The sequence below is a fragment of the Terrapene carolina genome, unplaced genomic scaffold (genome assembly GCF_002925995.2).
Source record: "Terrapene carolina triunguis isolate 2854851 unplaced genomic scaffold, T_m_triunguis-2.0 Scaffold198, whole genome shotgun sequence".
NCBI lineage: Eukaryota > Metazoa > Chordata > Testudines > Emydidae > Terrapene > Terrapene triunguis.
In genome coordinates, this window is record NW_020664549.1 from 2524184 (window position 1) to 2539994 (window position 15811).

Genomic DNA, 15811 nt, shown 5'->3' on the forward strand with positions numbered 1-15811 from the left:
TGGTGAGGGTGTGCGAGATCATCCCTGGGAGAGGGAACCCCTGAGAGGGAACCGTGAACTGTTGGCTTCGTGGAAACGCCCCAGTTGTGACCATGCGCCTTCCCTCCTGTGACTGCCAGTGTGGAGACGACCTCCGGCAGGACATGCTGACGCTGCAGATGATCCGGATTATGAATAAGATCTGGGTGCAGGAGGGGCTGGACATGCGCATGGTGATCTTTCGCTGCTTCTCCACTGGCCGGGGCCGGGGTAAGTCGGAGGCCGGGTGTGACGGTCTCCCACTTTCCTCCAAGGAGTTCTCTTCGGGTGTTGCTGCTCCTCTGGGGCTGCGATGCTCTCGGCATGGGGACACTGTAGGAAATCCAGTGGCTGCAGAGCCAGGGTGAACAGCGGATGAACCCAGCGACTGTCCCTTTGGGTATGTCTATGGTGCAGTGTGGATGCGGGCTCTGACGTGTTTAAGCCCAAACCTCCTTTTCTGGAGGAAGGTGAGGCAGGTGCTTCAAGCGGCGCTTTCTGGAGGTGGCATCCATTGGCTGCTGTAATGGCGTCCCTTGAAGACCGCTGTGCAGCTGTGGCCAGAGAACCACAGCACAGGCTAATATCAGTCAGCAGATGCAGGGGGTGAAGATGGTAGCTCTGCCCCCTGGACCTGTTACTGGGTGTGCCGCAAGGCAGGACGGCGGCACAGGTGGCTGCCCCTCAGTAGTCAGAGCTAACTGAATGGTATTTAACTCCACTAGAAACCCAGCTTCTGCAGAGTTCTGGGGCATCGGTGCCTGCACATCCGTCGCCTACTGAGCCGCTGTCAGAGCAGCCACCTGACATAGCCAAGGTCCTTGGCCTCCCGCAAGGCAGGGACTCAAGGCTTCACGACCCTGCACCTCCGAGCAGGCTCTAAACATCCCATCCCCCTTAGAGCGCCACAGGGATGGACTCTCACTGCCACTGTGCCACGGGAGCTGGTAGATATACCCTGGGCTTTCCGCAAGAATTGGATAATCCCAGACTTGAGCTCTTGCCCATGTACCAGTTTATGAGGGGGTAAATTTGGCATAAGGGCTCAGGACCCTCTGGCCTCCTGTATCTCTCCCCACCAGGTAAATCCATAGGGATGTACCTTGCCCAGGACTGTCCTGCCTTCCCAGAGTCTTTCCTATCCATGGGAGTTGCCTTACATCTCTGCCACCAGAGGGAGATGCTGTGGAAGACTCTTGCGGCCTGATTTTCAGAGGCGGATTTTGGGGCAGTGCAGCTGCAGACATTCAGCCCTTCTGAAAATCAGGCCCAAGGTGCCTCAAGTCAGGCTCTCAAATTGAGGCATGCAAATCGGTGACAGCTGGCCCCGAACGGTGACCTCTCAGGGGGCTGCTGAGACCTTGGGGACCCAGGCTGGGATCTCTCTGCGCCACCCGGGGCAGGGGGAGGGGTTTGAATGGACCGAGCGAGTGGCGATTCTGGGTGCTGACCCTGTACCTGCTGCCCCCTCTTCCAGGCATGGTGGAGATGATCCCCAACGCAGAGACTCTGCGCAAGATCCAGGTGGAGCATGGGGTGACGGGCTCCTTCAAGGATCGTCCCCTGGCAGACTGGCTGCAGAAGCACAACCCCACGGAGGATGAGTACGAGAAGGTAGTGAAGTGGGATGCAGCGGGGTGACTTTGGAATGGAAAGGGGCCATACAAATCCCTCTATAGGGCAGGGAGCAGGGGTCCGAGGGAGGCAAATAGCCTCTGTAGCTTGAGATGATGCACAAACGAATGCCCCAACCAATATGCTTAACTTCTTGTAAACCCTCCACATAAACAACGGCCAACAGATGCACCCTGAGCCTGGCTCGGCCACACGCTTAGCTTTGTTTAGGACCTTCAGTAAGTGAACTTGATCTTGACCTTTTGCATAAACCAAGCCAGCCAGGTGCACCTGGATTGTGCCTGCATTTAAGGACAAGCTGGACAACCACCTGTCAGGGATGGTCTAGATATACTTGGTTCTGACTCAGCGCAGGGGCCTGAACTAGATGGCTTTTTGAGGTCCCTTCCAGCCCTGTGATTCTGTACCCACAGATTTGTTTATATGTAGGACCTACAGCAAGAGTGCAAGGTTTTTGTTTTTGTTTTTGTTTTTTTTTATTTAATGCTTTGTTACTTAAAACAAGTTCCTGGTGAAGGCGGGTGAGGGAGCTGAGCAGCATTAAGTGCCCCCCTCCACCCCACGGACCAGGCTCGCTCCTGAGAGTGTGGGACTAAACATTCCCATGCTCTCTCCCCTTCCTCTCAATTCCTTTTTGAAGTCTCTCTTCCCCCCTCACCTGCTCTAACCCCTTCTCCCTCTCCCAGGCGGTGGAGAACTTCATCTACTCATGCGCCGGCTGCTGCGTGGCCACCTACGTGCTGGGGATCTGTGACCGGCACAACGACAACATCATGCTCAAAACCACCGGCCACATGTTCCACATCGACTTCGGCAGGTTCCTGGGCCATGCCCAGATGTTTGGCAACATCAAAAGGTGGGTGTCACCCACAGGAGCCTGGCAGAGGGGTGAGATCGCTCCCATTGTACTACATGCTGGAGCAGAGCTTAGTCCTGGCTCCCTTGACCAAACATCATCTCCCTGCAGCTGTTGTGCTGGGGACAGCCATGTTTCTGTGAGACTACAGGGCTACAGTTTGTATTGTGGGCACAGTGGTTTGGAAGGACTGCTGTGCGGCTGTCAGGGAGCCTGGCTGTTCCCAGCTGGATCAGGGTGTGTTGTGATGGATGCAGGACAGACTGGAGTGGCTGGTTGTCCCATTTCCCATGGTCGACCCCTCTGCTCCACTCCCTGTGCTGATTTGGGCACGTGTGTCTCTTTCTGTGGTGCAGGGACCGGGCCCCGTTCGTCTTCACCTCGGACATGGCCTATGTCATTAATGGTGGTGACAAGCCCTCCAGCCGCTTCCATGACTTTGTGGATCTCTGCTGCCAGGCGTACAACCTGATCCGCAAGCACACCCACCTCTTCCTCAACCTGCTGGGCCTGGTGAGAACACGGGGGGGCTGCCCTGATCCAGGCACCGGGGCGGCCTTGCTCTCGCTGGGTCTCCAAAGAGCGGGCCACCCTCCAGGCCCAGGCCTTGAGATGCCTCCCACCTCCAGTGGTGGGAAATTCCCTCCCCCTCGGAGTCTGCAGCTGCCTCTTGGCCTCTCTGGTTCTGCCCCCTACTCTGGGCTCTTGTGTCCCATCTGACAGCACTATGAAAGCAGTGTGCTCCACCCTTGGCGGGGAGACATGTGCTTAGTGTCACGCAAGCGCCCCTCTGGCTGTCTGAAGTGCAGCGCTGACTGCCTAATCATACGGAGCTCACCCGGCCGTCCTCACCCATGTGGGTGACTCGGATCCAGGCAGACACACCCAGCGCTGGGCTGGGCTCGCTAAGTACATCTCATGGGGCGTGGATGTGTGTTATGGGGAGAGGGCCCTCGTCCCTCTCCGCTGGAGGAGTCTTCAGTGGGGATGCTGGACAGGCCATCTAGACCCGCACCTGGGCCATGTTTACTGTAGAGGCCCCAGGACTGGCTAGTCCATCTCCCTCTCCCTGCTCCTTCCCCACCTCTGGGCTCCTGGCACTGACCTGGCTGCCCTGCTCCCCAGATGCTGTCCTGTGGTATCCCGGAGCTCTCCGACCTCGAGGACCTCAAGTACGTCTACGACGCCCTGCGGCCGCAGGACTCCGAAGCCGACGCCACCACCTATTTCACCAGGTAAAAGGATGCAGCTGGTGCTGGGCGACAGATGGGGAAGGGGGCGCCCCTCTGTCACCAGGGAGAGATGGAAGGGCCTTCAGTGGCTGTACACCCCACTCCTAGGAAAGGAGCCAGGCTCTGTGTCCCAGCAGCCCTGGTTGAGGGGCCCTTGTGCACTCAGGAGAGTTTAGGGGCCAGGAGTGCCATGAATGGCAGCTGCCTTTGGAGTCCCCCTCTCTCACTGAGACGCTGCCCTCCCTCATTGCAGGTTGATCGAGTCCAGCCTGGGCAGCGTGGCCACCAAGCTCAACTTCTTCATCCACAACCTGGCGCAGATGAAGTTCACAGGCTCGGACACCCGCCCCGTACTTTCCTTCGCCCCCCGCGTGCACACGCTCAAGACATCCGGCCGGATCCGCGACGTCTTCCTTTGCCGCCACGAGAAAGTCTTCAACCCCAGCAAAGGCTATGTGAGCGCTGCAGCTCTGCTTCTGCTGGGCATGTGCCGGGGGGAGATGAGAGATCTGGGAGAGGGATTCTGTGCTGGGGGGTGGGTTTGGAGGAAGGCCCAGTCCACTGCCATTCAGTGGAGTCCCAGGGGCAGAGACACAAACCAAATGAAGGTTGCTGCAGCATTTTCCTGATTCTGGCCTCGCTAGGAATAGTTAGTGGGTTAGAGGGGGCAAACCCTGTTCTCTGGCGGAAGGGAAATGTGGGACCTGTCATTGGATGGCTACCCTCACACTGTATGATTTGATTAGAACCCAGTGCTTTCCACTTACCCTTCCATGACACCTTCAAAGGTGACTTGAATGTCTGCCTCCCTTCAGATGCATGTTCCTGAAAACTTTCCCCAGCCTTTAACTGGGTCTGAAGTGATGCCAAAAGAAACAATTTAACCTCGGTCTGATTTCCAAACTTCTTGCATTTCAGTGCGTGCATAGTGGGTCTGATTCTGAGCTAATCTGGACGTCAGGTGGGCTACTCCCGATCTGTACTGATGTAAGTTAGATCAGACTCAGGCATGCAAGCGATAACCGGCTCTGCCTCCCTGTCTTGCAGACGTACATCGTGAAGGTGCAGCGGGAGAGCCCCTGCGAGGTCACCTATGTCCAGCGTACCTTTGAGGAGTTCCAGGAGCTGCACAACAAGCTACGCCTCATCTTCCCCTCCTCCCACCTGCCCAGGTAGCCCTGCTCTCTTCCTCAGCACTGCTTCTTGTCCCATCCCTGGAGAAAAGGGGTTGGCTACTCTGCAGCTGGTTTGGGGCTTGTTTCATCTCTGGGCTGGGGCATGCTGGGAGGGAGGACGCGCCTCCCTGGCTTGCTTTACGTGCCTCCAGGCAGCACCCACGAGGACAAGTCTACCCCTATTGTTCCCCTCCCTCCCCCCCCATGCTGCTTCCTGACTTCCCCTCACCACTGTAACTTGACTCAGCCCACTACAGCTCTCCCTGGCTTCAGACAGCACCCACCCAGACTGAGCCCTTCTTGATTCTCTTGGTGCTGAGAGATCCTGTCAGGATCCAGCTATCCTTGGCTTTAGGGCCCTCCCATCCCTGCCCAACAGTTCTTGCTGGCAGCACCTGTCCAGAATGGCCTGGAAAGGCCTCTAGATTTTGTTGGTGAGAAACAATCGACTCAGCACCACTGTGGGGTGATGTGCCTCACACCAACACTTGCTGCCTCTGGCAAGAGCAGTTCACTTAGGGGCATTACTGCTTCAGCAGTGCATTCTGCTGCCCTGGATTGGAGACTTGCTAACTGTTCGCTCGCTCTCTCTCTCTCTCTCTCCTGCACACACACAACTGGTCAGTTTCCCCAGTAGGTTTGTGATCGGCCGGTCACGCGGCGAGGCAATGGCTGACAGGAGGAAAGAGGAGCTAAATGGCTACATCTGGCATCTGATCCACTCAGCCCCGGAGGTGGCTGAGGTAAGATTCTCAGCTCAGTGCCTCTCAGTCCACAGTGGAGAAGGTTGATCTAGCGTACACAGCTTAATGGATAAGTTCTAGGAGGGAGTGTTATCTAGTGAGTACAGCAAGTGACTAAGGGACAGGATTCCTGGGCCCTTTTCCAGACTGTGTTAGTGAGAAGTGGGCAAGTCACATCTCTCTGTGCCTCCGTTTCCCCATCTGTAAAATGGGAACAGGAACATTAGCTTTGATCCCAGGTGGGTTGTAAGTCTTAACTTAATTCCAGGTTGTAAAGTTCTTTGAAGATCAGACGCACCATCTAAGTGGTGAGATGTTCCTCTGGCTTGGGATTCTGGAGGATGGAAGGTGCTATATTAATAACTGATGGTGGAGTTACATATCTTGCTTTGAAGTGTGCAGGACGTGCTTACGGATGGAGAAAAGAGAGCCTGTTACCTCTGTGTGATACAAGCCAGACTTGTGCTATTCTTGCCTTGCAGTGTGATCTTGTGTATACATTCTTCCACCCCCTCCCGCGGGATGAGAAGGCTGCAGGCACCAATCCAGCTCCAAAGCCCGCAGGTATCACTATTCATTGTATATGGTCCATCTGGTCTGGTATGGAGGCTAATATCAGGCGTGTCAAAGGGAAGGTGTAACACACCCACACAATGTACCTGTATTGTGCTGTACTAAACCACAGCGGTAGATTCCTTCCTGACCCCTTGATGGAGCAGGAGAATGAGAGTCGAAGTAGTGGTTACCTAAGGGAAAAACAGCCACGCCAGGGGATTCCATTAAAGTTCTTTTATGCTTCTTCCTAAGAAGCTGGCACTTGGTTTAGAATTGCTGCGGCACAGCTGTGTCGCTGCTTGGTCTCTGGCCTATGCTGGTCTCTGTAGCTCACTCCCTGCACTGGTAGGCACTGCGCACTATCTCTGTCCTTTGCCTCTTTCCAGATGCCACGTGGTCTCGGCCCATCGGGAAGGTGGGAGGGGAGGTGAAGCTGTCCATCTCTTACAAGAACAACAAGCTCTTCATCATGGTGATGCACATCCGAGGCCTGGTAGGTGCCTTGTATCCCAGCAGCAGCTGTGGCTGCTGCGCAGGCTCTGTCTGTGTCCTGGTGCTGTGGAAATGACTGGGGTTTGTTTGGTGTCTCCCTCTTGTAGCAGCCTCTCCAGGACGGGAATGACCCCGACCCTTATGTCAAGATCTATCTCTTGCCTGACCCCCAGAAAACCACCAAGAGAAAAACCAAAGTGGCTCGGAAAACCTGCAACCCCACTTACAATGAAATGGTACCGTCTGATTCCCTTTGACGCTCATGTAGGGCTCATGGAAAGAGCATTCAGCTGTGATGGGGTTAGGTTAGATCTAGGGCCAGCTAAGTGAATCTTTATCGTCTTTCCAGGACGAGGGTGGAATCCAGTTGCCTGCCACTACTAGTGCACTGGCTGGATTGCTTGGGTCAGTAGGGATCAAAAATCGCTGCTGACCGAGGAACGTTCAGCAACTTGTCAAATGAGCTGGTGTCTCAGACCAGTTTCCCGGGAAAAGGGCCCATCTCCTATCTGGTCCTCTCAGCAGAGAGGCCAAGCACTGAATAGCTCATGGAGACTGAGTTACACTCTCCCTCCAGAGCATGGTTCAGGCACAGTAATGGGGCAGCAGTAGGGATTCCCCATTCTGTAACCGAGAACTTCCTTCTCCAGGCTGCCAAGGTACCACGTTCTGACGGGTATGGGCCTTCCCCATTCTCTGTCTTGCAGCTCGTCTATGACGGGATTCCCAAAGGAGACCTTCAGCAGCGGGAACTGCGCCTGAGCGTCCTGAGCGAGGAGAGCTTCTGGGAGAACATCCTTCTCGGGGAGGTCTGCATTAAGCTACGGGACCTGGACCTGACCCAAGAGAAGATGGGCTGGTTTGAGCTGGGCTCCAGGAGCCAAGGGACCATGTGAGGAGAGCTGCAGTGTCTTTGGAACCACGCCAGTCCTGCAGTGCTAGTGCTAGGCCGTGGGAATGGGTGCGAGTCCCAGGAGTTGTATCCTGGATCCAGATGGATTTTGTTTTCTGCAAGCGGGAGCTAGAGACACGTTCTCTCTGCAGATGAAGGTGTTCGTTTTTTGGGGTGGTTTTTTGTTCCATTTTCCCTGTAGAGACTGGGAACTCAACATCGCAATAGGAAATCCTATTGTGACTTGAAAAGTAGATTTTTTTTTTTTTTTAAGTTTACCTTGTGTCAAGGGAGCAACAATGAGGGAGGGGGGAATATTGGGGACACTTTTTTTTCTTTGAGATTTTTATTTTTAAAAAATAATGAAGAGTAATTTGTGTCCAGATGGGACATGAGGCTTTGATGAGAAGAGACCTGTGGGTGGGGAGGGAGGAGGGATACTTCATCAGTAAGGTTCTTATTGGACTGTCCCTAGGGAGTTTGTTTTAAAAGAATGTATATATCCATAGGAACTTCTGGGGGCAGGGGGAACCTAAAGGCCACAAGCAGCGGATAAGCCCTCCTTGTCTCTGGGTTAGGAGGTGGTGTGCTAGGATCCAAGCTGCCTCCTCTGTCCATCTCAGAGAATTTGCTTCCAAAGGAGAGCTGTATAATTTGTACATGTGTAGAGCCTTCTGTTCTGGATTCCTGCCAGAGGGCATGCAAGCCTGTGAACCCTGCTCCTGGGGAATGACTGTCAGGGTTGATTATCTCCCCTGCCCCTTGCGAAAACTGCAGCAGTATTCACTTCGATTCCAGCTGTGCTTCCCTCCCCACTCCCCAAGGCCCTTTACTCTGGCCTTGTGGTGATGCTGGGTATTCAGGAACACGACTTTTACCATACTTCACTGTCCACGTTTTTCTTTCCCCCCTCCCTCCCTGCTCGCTAGATTGAATGCTTCCAAGAGAGAAGCAGCAGCAGAGACTATGCGCGGGGCTGGGCTAAGCCTTAGGAGTAGAGGCAGTCAAATCTTGGAAGCGGGAGATGATTTTTATCCCTCATTCAGGTGACTTCTGGAAATTGCTCCTCGGAGCTTGAGATTCCACATGAAGGAGCTGGTCACTTGGAGCTCCGCCCCATTGTACCAAATGGGGTGGGGCTTGTGCAATGCCAATCTGCCCCTTTGGGAAGGGCGGGGCTTGCTGTCTGATCAGCTAAAGAATTACGCTGGAATTGAGCACCGAGGCCATTTCTATTGAGACTTCTCCACACCTGGTATGTGAGGGAGAAGGAGCCACTGGTGGTCACGCAAAGAGCAGAGGGGCTATGCTCTTCCTCTCGTCAGCCTTTCAGGGGAGAGAAACATTTGTAGAAGATATGATTTTTTGTTTGTTTTTGTTACATTCAAATTGTGTGTGTCTGTGTAGAGGGGAAAGGAAATACCCCCTTCTTAACCTTTTTTGGTTTTGAAAGATATGATTCCCATTTTAAAAATGATTTTAAAGGATGTCCGTTTCCACTTGGTGTCAGAGGGGGGAGAGCAGGCGAGAGGGCTCCGTCCACGGGGCAGGCAGGATGGTGGGGTTGCCCTAAACTGCAGAGTTCAAGAGATCAGGTGCCTTCCACCCCAAGCAGCTGTCTTTCTCCCTTGTCCCCTTTTCCCTCCCTCCCCCCCGAGGTGTCAATGGTGCTTTGTTTACAGTGAGAATTCCGTAAACAGATGAAACGTTTCTCAGGATCGAGAATATGAACTTATCTTTATATTAAAAGTTTTAAATATTGTATCTAGTAGGTGAATGGGTTTAAATAAGCTGGGGGTGAGGAAAGGATCCCCCCTCCATGCCATGCTATCCACTAGTTGCAGATGTGTCGGAGGGTGGCATCTCTGAACCTCCACCGGTGGGTTTGGGAGAGGTGCATTAAGGAGATGTCCTCGAACTTAGCCAAGTTCTTCAGTCAACGCTCTTTCCCCCACCATCTGTGTCGGGGTGCACTTCGGGCTCCTGAAGAGGCACCTTTCAGATACCTGTATCTCGCTCAGTTGTAAAATGGTGGCATTAAAATAAAAGGAAATGAAATGCAATGGAAGAACGTGTGGCGTCATGAATCCCCAAAGCCAGTGTCACAAGAGTGGACCTGCCAGTTGTGCGGCAATCTCAGCATTCCAGGATCAAACCGGTGAGGCTGCTTCTCTGTGAAAGTGACTGTGCTGCACTCCAGCCCAGCTCATGGCGGGCAGACACCATATCTCTCTGTTTCTGGGACACGCTGGAGAATGGGAATGAGATATGGAGCCTTTTGCCTCTGACATCAAATCCCGACCAGCTCAGTAGTGAGTGAAACTAGATACCAAGTGATGGCTACCTACTTGCCTTTGTGAAATGATTTTGGTGGGTCTCAGCCCACTTGCTAGTAGGGAGATGACCCTATCACAGAACTGCCGTTGCTGTTTGCTCTTTTGCTTGCAGTCTCACTAGAGAGACCAAGGACTGAAGTCCCCTTTTCATCCCTCTAAGTCAGAGTTGAGGCACACTGATGGGGCCCGGGGATGGGATCTTGCCCTGGGGCTGTTTTGTCTGTGATAAAGAGAGGACTCCAGTCCCCTTAGTTGTCAAACCAGTGCTCACTAACACTAAATCAAAATGTAAAAGGTGTCTAAAGAAACCATATTAAAAGAGAGAAGATGAAAACCTAACATAGGGCATGGAGCAGAGCAGGAAAGAGTAAAGCACTCTCATTGAGAAATGGGAGTTAGCTCACAATATCCATTCCTTGTGAGTGTGCTGGGAGGAGAATGGAAAGGCCAGCACAGGTCTCCGTGCTTACTGAGGCGGCTTTATTATCGTCCGATGCTGTTGCTACAGCAACACAAAATCCATGTTACAAACATACTTGGTTCTTAAACTACCACCTGTAATTACAACTGCCACTGGCCTGCATCAGTCATAGCTACAGAATGTTCCCATGCGTAACTGGAATGCAGAGGAACCTTTTCGCTGTTACCATGATGCTAGTCCAGGATGCATGCTAGCTGCTGGGAGGAGGCTAGGACTGAGGATGGCTGTTCCTTAGGTTGGACTTGCAGGAGTGTGAACTGCAAGAGACTGCTAACAGATTTAACCCTTTGAGGGAAGTGAGACCGCAAATTAACCCTTAGAAGCTCAAGGCCTGATGGTGTACTTCCACACCAACTATCCATCCTCCTAAGCCTTCATTTGTCTGGAAAATACAAGGTTTAAATTAATCCTGCACCTCAGGCTGAGTCTAAGGCCTGTTCAGGTTATTTCTCTGATTAAGCAGAGACACCCACTAGCAGACCATAGCAATGTAGATTATGAAGCATGCACTTACATGTAAAGAGCTGAAACAAGCTGAGCAAACAGAGAACACAATATAATAGTTTAATTGGGTCTCTTTTTCTCCCCGCCCATCTAAGAAACAATGATTGCTGGGTTAATGATGTTCTCCGGCCCACCTATTGCTAAATGCTGGCTTTGGAGTGACCTGAATGCCTCACCCTTAGTAAATGAATATTTTGAAGGGTAGAATTTCTTAATTACCAGTTACAATTTTAATAAACACACCGCTCAACATCAGCTACAGCTGACACGAGGATTAGTAATGCTCTGGATGGTCACTGCAGTATTTGGTAATAAGGAAACTAACTGGCTAGTTCCTGTCCACCTGTACTTGTGTCAGTATTGGAATTTTCAATATAACTGCCTGTCTTTCAGTTTGCTCACTAACAAAAATTAAACATGTCATCGCAGTCACTATGAGTCTTATTGGAGAAATTATAGTAATATATATATTTTACTATGTCTGTGTGAGGATGAACAAAGAGACTATTCTTTCCATAGGAGTAGCCGAGCAGGCTCTCCACTAGTGCAGGTACGTAATGTTCAGTTTCAGCAGTGACAGCTTTGTCCTTGAAAATACACCAGAAGCTTAAGAGGAAGAGCTAACGGGAACCAACTCTCAGCACCTTTCACCTGTGGAACTGCAGCTGATAGTTATAACACACCTGAGCTATAAATAAGTATCATCCCTTGTTTTATAAACAGGGGAACTGAAGCAGAAAGCACTTCAGGCCTAAATTTTCAAAAGTAGTCACTCAGTTTGGTACCTTAATTTCTAGGTGCTCAATGTGAGACAGCTTCAGCCTGATTTTCAGAGATGCTAAGCACCCCCTAGTCCAGCTAAAGTCAGTGGGAGCTGCATATGGTTGGTACCCCCGAAAAGAATTTGGGCGCCCAAAATTAGTGGACTCTATTGATAGTGTGTGTAGAAAGAACGAGCCCAAGACATGAGGCCTGGTATAAGGGGCCTGATGTAAGGCCTGAAGTAAAGTCAGGCAGTGCTGATATAAAGCTAAGTGAGCAAAAGTCAAACTGTGAGCAGAAGTCAGGCCCTGCTGCAAGCAGGCATCTGCTTTGTAAGTTCGCTGTCTGATACATGAACTTGGCAAGAATAGGGTTGGAGTTGCAAAAACACAGCATAGTCACATAAACCCATTCCAGAAGGGTAGCGCCAGAACACCCCGATATAGGGTTATGTGTAAACGCACTCTCCAAAGACGATGAAAGGACACACTGACCCCCTCTTAAAGATAAGGTCAGGATGACAGGGTGATGACTATAGATGTTTTGATCGAACCTACATGTACATGATAAAGGGTGGTAACTAATCACATCCAAGGGGCAATAAGTAATTTGTTTGTAACAGTGTATAAAAGAGGGGTCACAGGGTCTGTCTTTGTCTGAACGAGGTGGGGAATGGAAAGTCCCGCCATTCACTGAGCTGCATCCATAGTCATGGGCACACATGTCCTAGTATAACTGTAAACACTGATCTGGGGCGCAAGGACTGTGCTTTGTGGCCAATAAACCTGGCCGAGTACCTTTACTACAGAAACCAAGTCTCTGGTCTTTTGGGCAGTTCGATTGGAGCCTGCTGTATGGGCTATCTGGCCTGAGCCAGTAAAGCACGCAGGGAGAACACACATGCAGGCAACCACTGACTACACTGGTGACCCTGACCGCTGATCTGGTATGTAAGCGAGGTGTCCTCTGTAAGAATCGCAATCTAACCTGGCAAAAAGCTACAAGCTAGGGAACCCCTTTAATCCCTCCTTGCAAATCCTTACAGAGTTTAAAAAGGTATGGACACTGTGCTGGGTTGCCAGCAAAGGAGATGCATGTGAATTTTAAAAAGCTAGTGGGGAAGAAACATGGAATGGAATCTGTAAGGCTAGGGCAGAGACTGTAGCCTTGAAAAACAAGTGTAAGAAATGTAGAATATTGCAAACTATGGCCATGGCTGTTACATGGTTAAGACAACACGCCACAAAATTGGCAGGGCAAATAACAGAAACAACAATAGAGTTAAAAGAAGCAAGAGAAGCCACAGAGCCCTGGAATGCTCCCACTCTCCTAGCAGGGTGGCAAGCAGGCCAGGGACCGCAAGCACAGGAACAGAATAAACCATTGGAAACAGCTGTAAAGAATCTGCAAAAAAGAGAAGTGCCGTCTCTTGTTATAAATATTGGTAGTCAACAACGGGCTTCAGGTACCTATATAGTGCCTGAAGAATGGGGACAGAAATGGAAAAAGGTGGCCCTAGCAAAAATTAAAAAATGAAACAAGGACCACTACTGACGATACAAGCCAGGTTCTGGTAAAACTGAAACAGAGACCTAGACTGGTGCCTGTCAGACCAGGAAAAGTAAGTGCACGGGAGGGAGAAGTAGCAAATAATACTTTCCCTGGATTGGTAAATCAGATGAAGGAAAAAATGGAACAGTTCACAGAGCACATTAGGAGACGGGAATTGCTTGCGACTTAATCTCAGGGGAGTGAATAAAGAATTTCAAAGTGAAAAACAGAGATTGAGTGGGTTAACAGCTAGAATTGATGTGTTAACACACGGAGTTGCCCAAAAACAATTAACTGCAGCATACAAGGGCGTTCCTGAAACCCATCTGGCATGCAGACAAAAGAAACAGACACTTGGGGAACAAATTCAGGTTTTCAAGAGTAAGTAATGACCCCTACTCTTCTCTTAGAGCCCGGATAAAAACAAGGGGTGCGGGTTGCCAACTGCTTTAACCCACAGAGCCCTACTCTTTGCTCAAAGCTAATAATATAACCTTATTTCTCAAATATTAGTACATACTGGCTACGTTTTCCTTTATATCCTTTCTGTTTGCTAAACTCGCTGCTGCTGCTGCCTGTACTTTAAGATAACTTGATAGAATGAATCTCTCTTGGCCAGGGGTTCTCAAACTGGGGGTCAGGACCCCTCAGGAGGTCACAAGGCTATTATATGGGGGGTCGCGAGCTATCAGCCTCCACCCCAAACTCTGCTTTGCCTCCAATATTGATAATGGTGTTAAATATATTTTAAAGTGTTTTTAATTTATAAAGGGGGGGGGGGTCACACTCAGAGGCTTGCTATGTGAAAAGGGTCACCAGTACAAAAGTTTGAGAACCACTGCTCTTGGCTCAGGTATCCCTCCCTTCCTAGGCTGCTCTTCCCTCGCTTTCCCCCTGCCTCTCCTCACTTCTGCTCTCCCTCTTTGTTTTAAAAGTTATAGTTTCTACAGAACCTCCAAAAAGATAAAGCAACTGAAAACTAAACAAAAACAGCAAACAAGCAAAGAGAAAACAAGGTCAAAACTTTAAATAAATCCAGTAAATTAATTATTTTTACCCTTCAGGAATGCAACATCTGGAAATACTCCCAACTTTCTTAAATATATGGTTGCCTAGCAACAGAAATGCAGACTCTGCTTCTAATCCTAACCACTGTCTAATATTTGAAACATGGGCTTTCCTTATTTCCATATAGCAGAGTTTTTAAATAAAGTAATGAAAAGTAATGGAAAATGCCTGACGTTACTAAATTAATACAACAAAGGGGGAAAATAACAATATGAATTTTTATCAATTTTTATTAAAAGATTAAATAAAAAGGTAATAACTTGCTTATTTAAATATTTAACCCTTCTGTTTACTTGTCTGTTTTTTAAAATGCATTGCGTTAATAGCTGAAGTCTTAATGCCTTATCTTGTATAGTTATAAATAGAATTCTGGTGCCATTTGTTTAATTGTAAGTTTGTCCTGTATGTCATGTATGTTGTCCTGTGATGTACGTTGTGTGTGTCACATAACTACTTTGTTTGTTTGTTTTTATTTTGTTGCAACAAAAGTCAGTTATACATTTTTTTAACAGAAGTAGTGCCACACTATTTTAATATTATGGTTGGGATATAAACATAATATTATTAACACCAATTATTATTTTTTTGCAAAGTTCAAAAAGGTCTCAGTTATAAATATATGGACATAAATTTCTGCCTTAACAAATAATGCAATTGCACCAAAAAATAATCTCTTTTATGAATCACAGGGTTTGGGGTTTTTTTTAAATTTAAATAAAAAATGCAAGGGGAAACCTCCACATTAAGATAAAGGTAATATTAACAAAATGTCAATTTCTTGTTTGGGTTTCTTGTTTGCACTTTTAAATATATTTTTAAACAAACATTTTTATAACTAACAGTTTATGCGTAAAGCTAACCAAACAATTTCAACAGGTTTCCACCTTTATCTCCCAAACACAAGTGTCATGAAAGTTTAATAGCCTCCAGGTATTTGCATAGATTTGTATTTAAAATTCATTTTGGTTTAATTTTTATTCTTTTTTATGTTATGTTAAAGGAAAGTAGTGTTTATTAAAGTTTGTGCTTCTAAACAGTTAGCAAAAGTGGAGTTGGTAGCACAAGCAAATTAACTCTAAAAAGCTTGGGTAAAAATTCTGTTACTAACTCTTTTGCTAAAACAGAGTGCTCAGTGGGATGGACCTTTGGAAACTTGCTCACCCTAATCCCCGAGACCTTGGTGAATGTGCCCTTTGATAATGTGGTTACCAGCTTCTTATCACTGTTTGCAGAGCAGCCGCACCCTATGCCAGCTGATAACAGTACCTGCCACAGGCTTTTTCCCCCCACACTTTCTATTTCGTTTCATAATTGCTCTTTGCCTCTTAGCCAAGTCTAAAAATAAAGGAGTCGATAGATTTAAGATAAAAGAGTAAAAGGACTAAATTAATACAGCCTGGCCAAACTGCAGAACATGGGTTCAGGTGGGAGGTTCTCATAAGACTAAGAGGAGCTGCAAACACTAAGGCTACGTCTTCACTACCCGCCGATCCGGCGGGTAGCAATCGGTT

General features: G+C 49.2%; 1 protein-coding gene across 1 annotated transcript in view; it reads left to right on the top strand.

The window, feature by feature from the left end:
* Positions 1-7602, top strand: part of LOC113407124 (phosphatidylinositol 4-phosphate 3-kinase C2 domain-containing subunit beta-like) — a 52826-nt gene extending 45224 nt beyond the window's left edge. Inside the window, exons 21-32 of the mRNA XM_026655204.1 lie at positions 120-249; positions 1496-1632; positions 2340-2509; positions 2866-3022; positions 3635-3744; positions 3995-4196; positions 4789-4913; positions 5542-5659; positions 6142-6223; positions 6601-6707; positions 6814-6942; positions 7414-7602. Coding sequence (XP_026510989.1) covers positions 120-249; positions 1496-1632; positions 2340-2509; positions 2866-3022; positions 3635-3744; positions 3995-4196; positions 4789-4913; positions 5542-5659; positions 6142-6223; positions 6601-6707; positions 6814-6942; positions 7414-7602 — 1656 coding nt within the window. The remainder of the gene's footprint in view (positions 1-119; positions 250-1495; positions 1633-2339; positions 2510-2865; positions 3023-3634; positions 3745-3994; positions 4197-4788; positions 4914-5541; positions 5660-6141; positions 6224-6600; positions 6708-6813; positions 6943-7413) is intronic.
* Positions 7603-15811: the final 8209 nt, after the last annotated feature.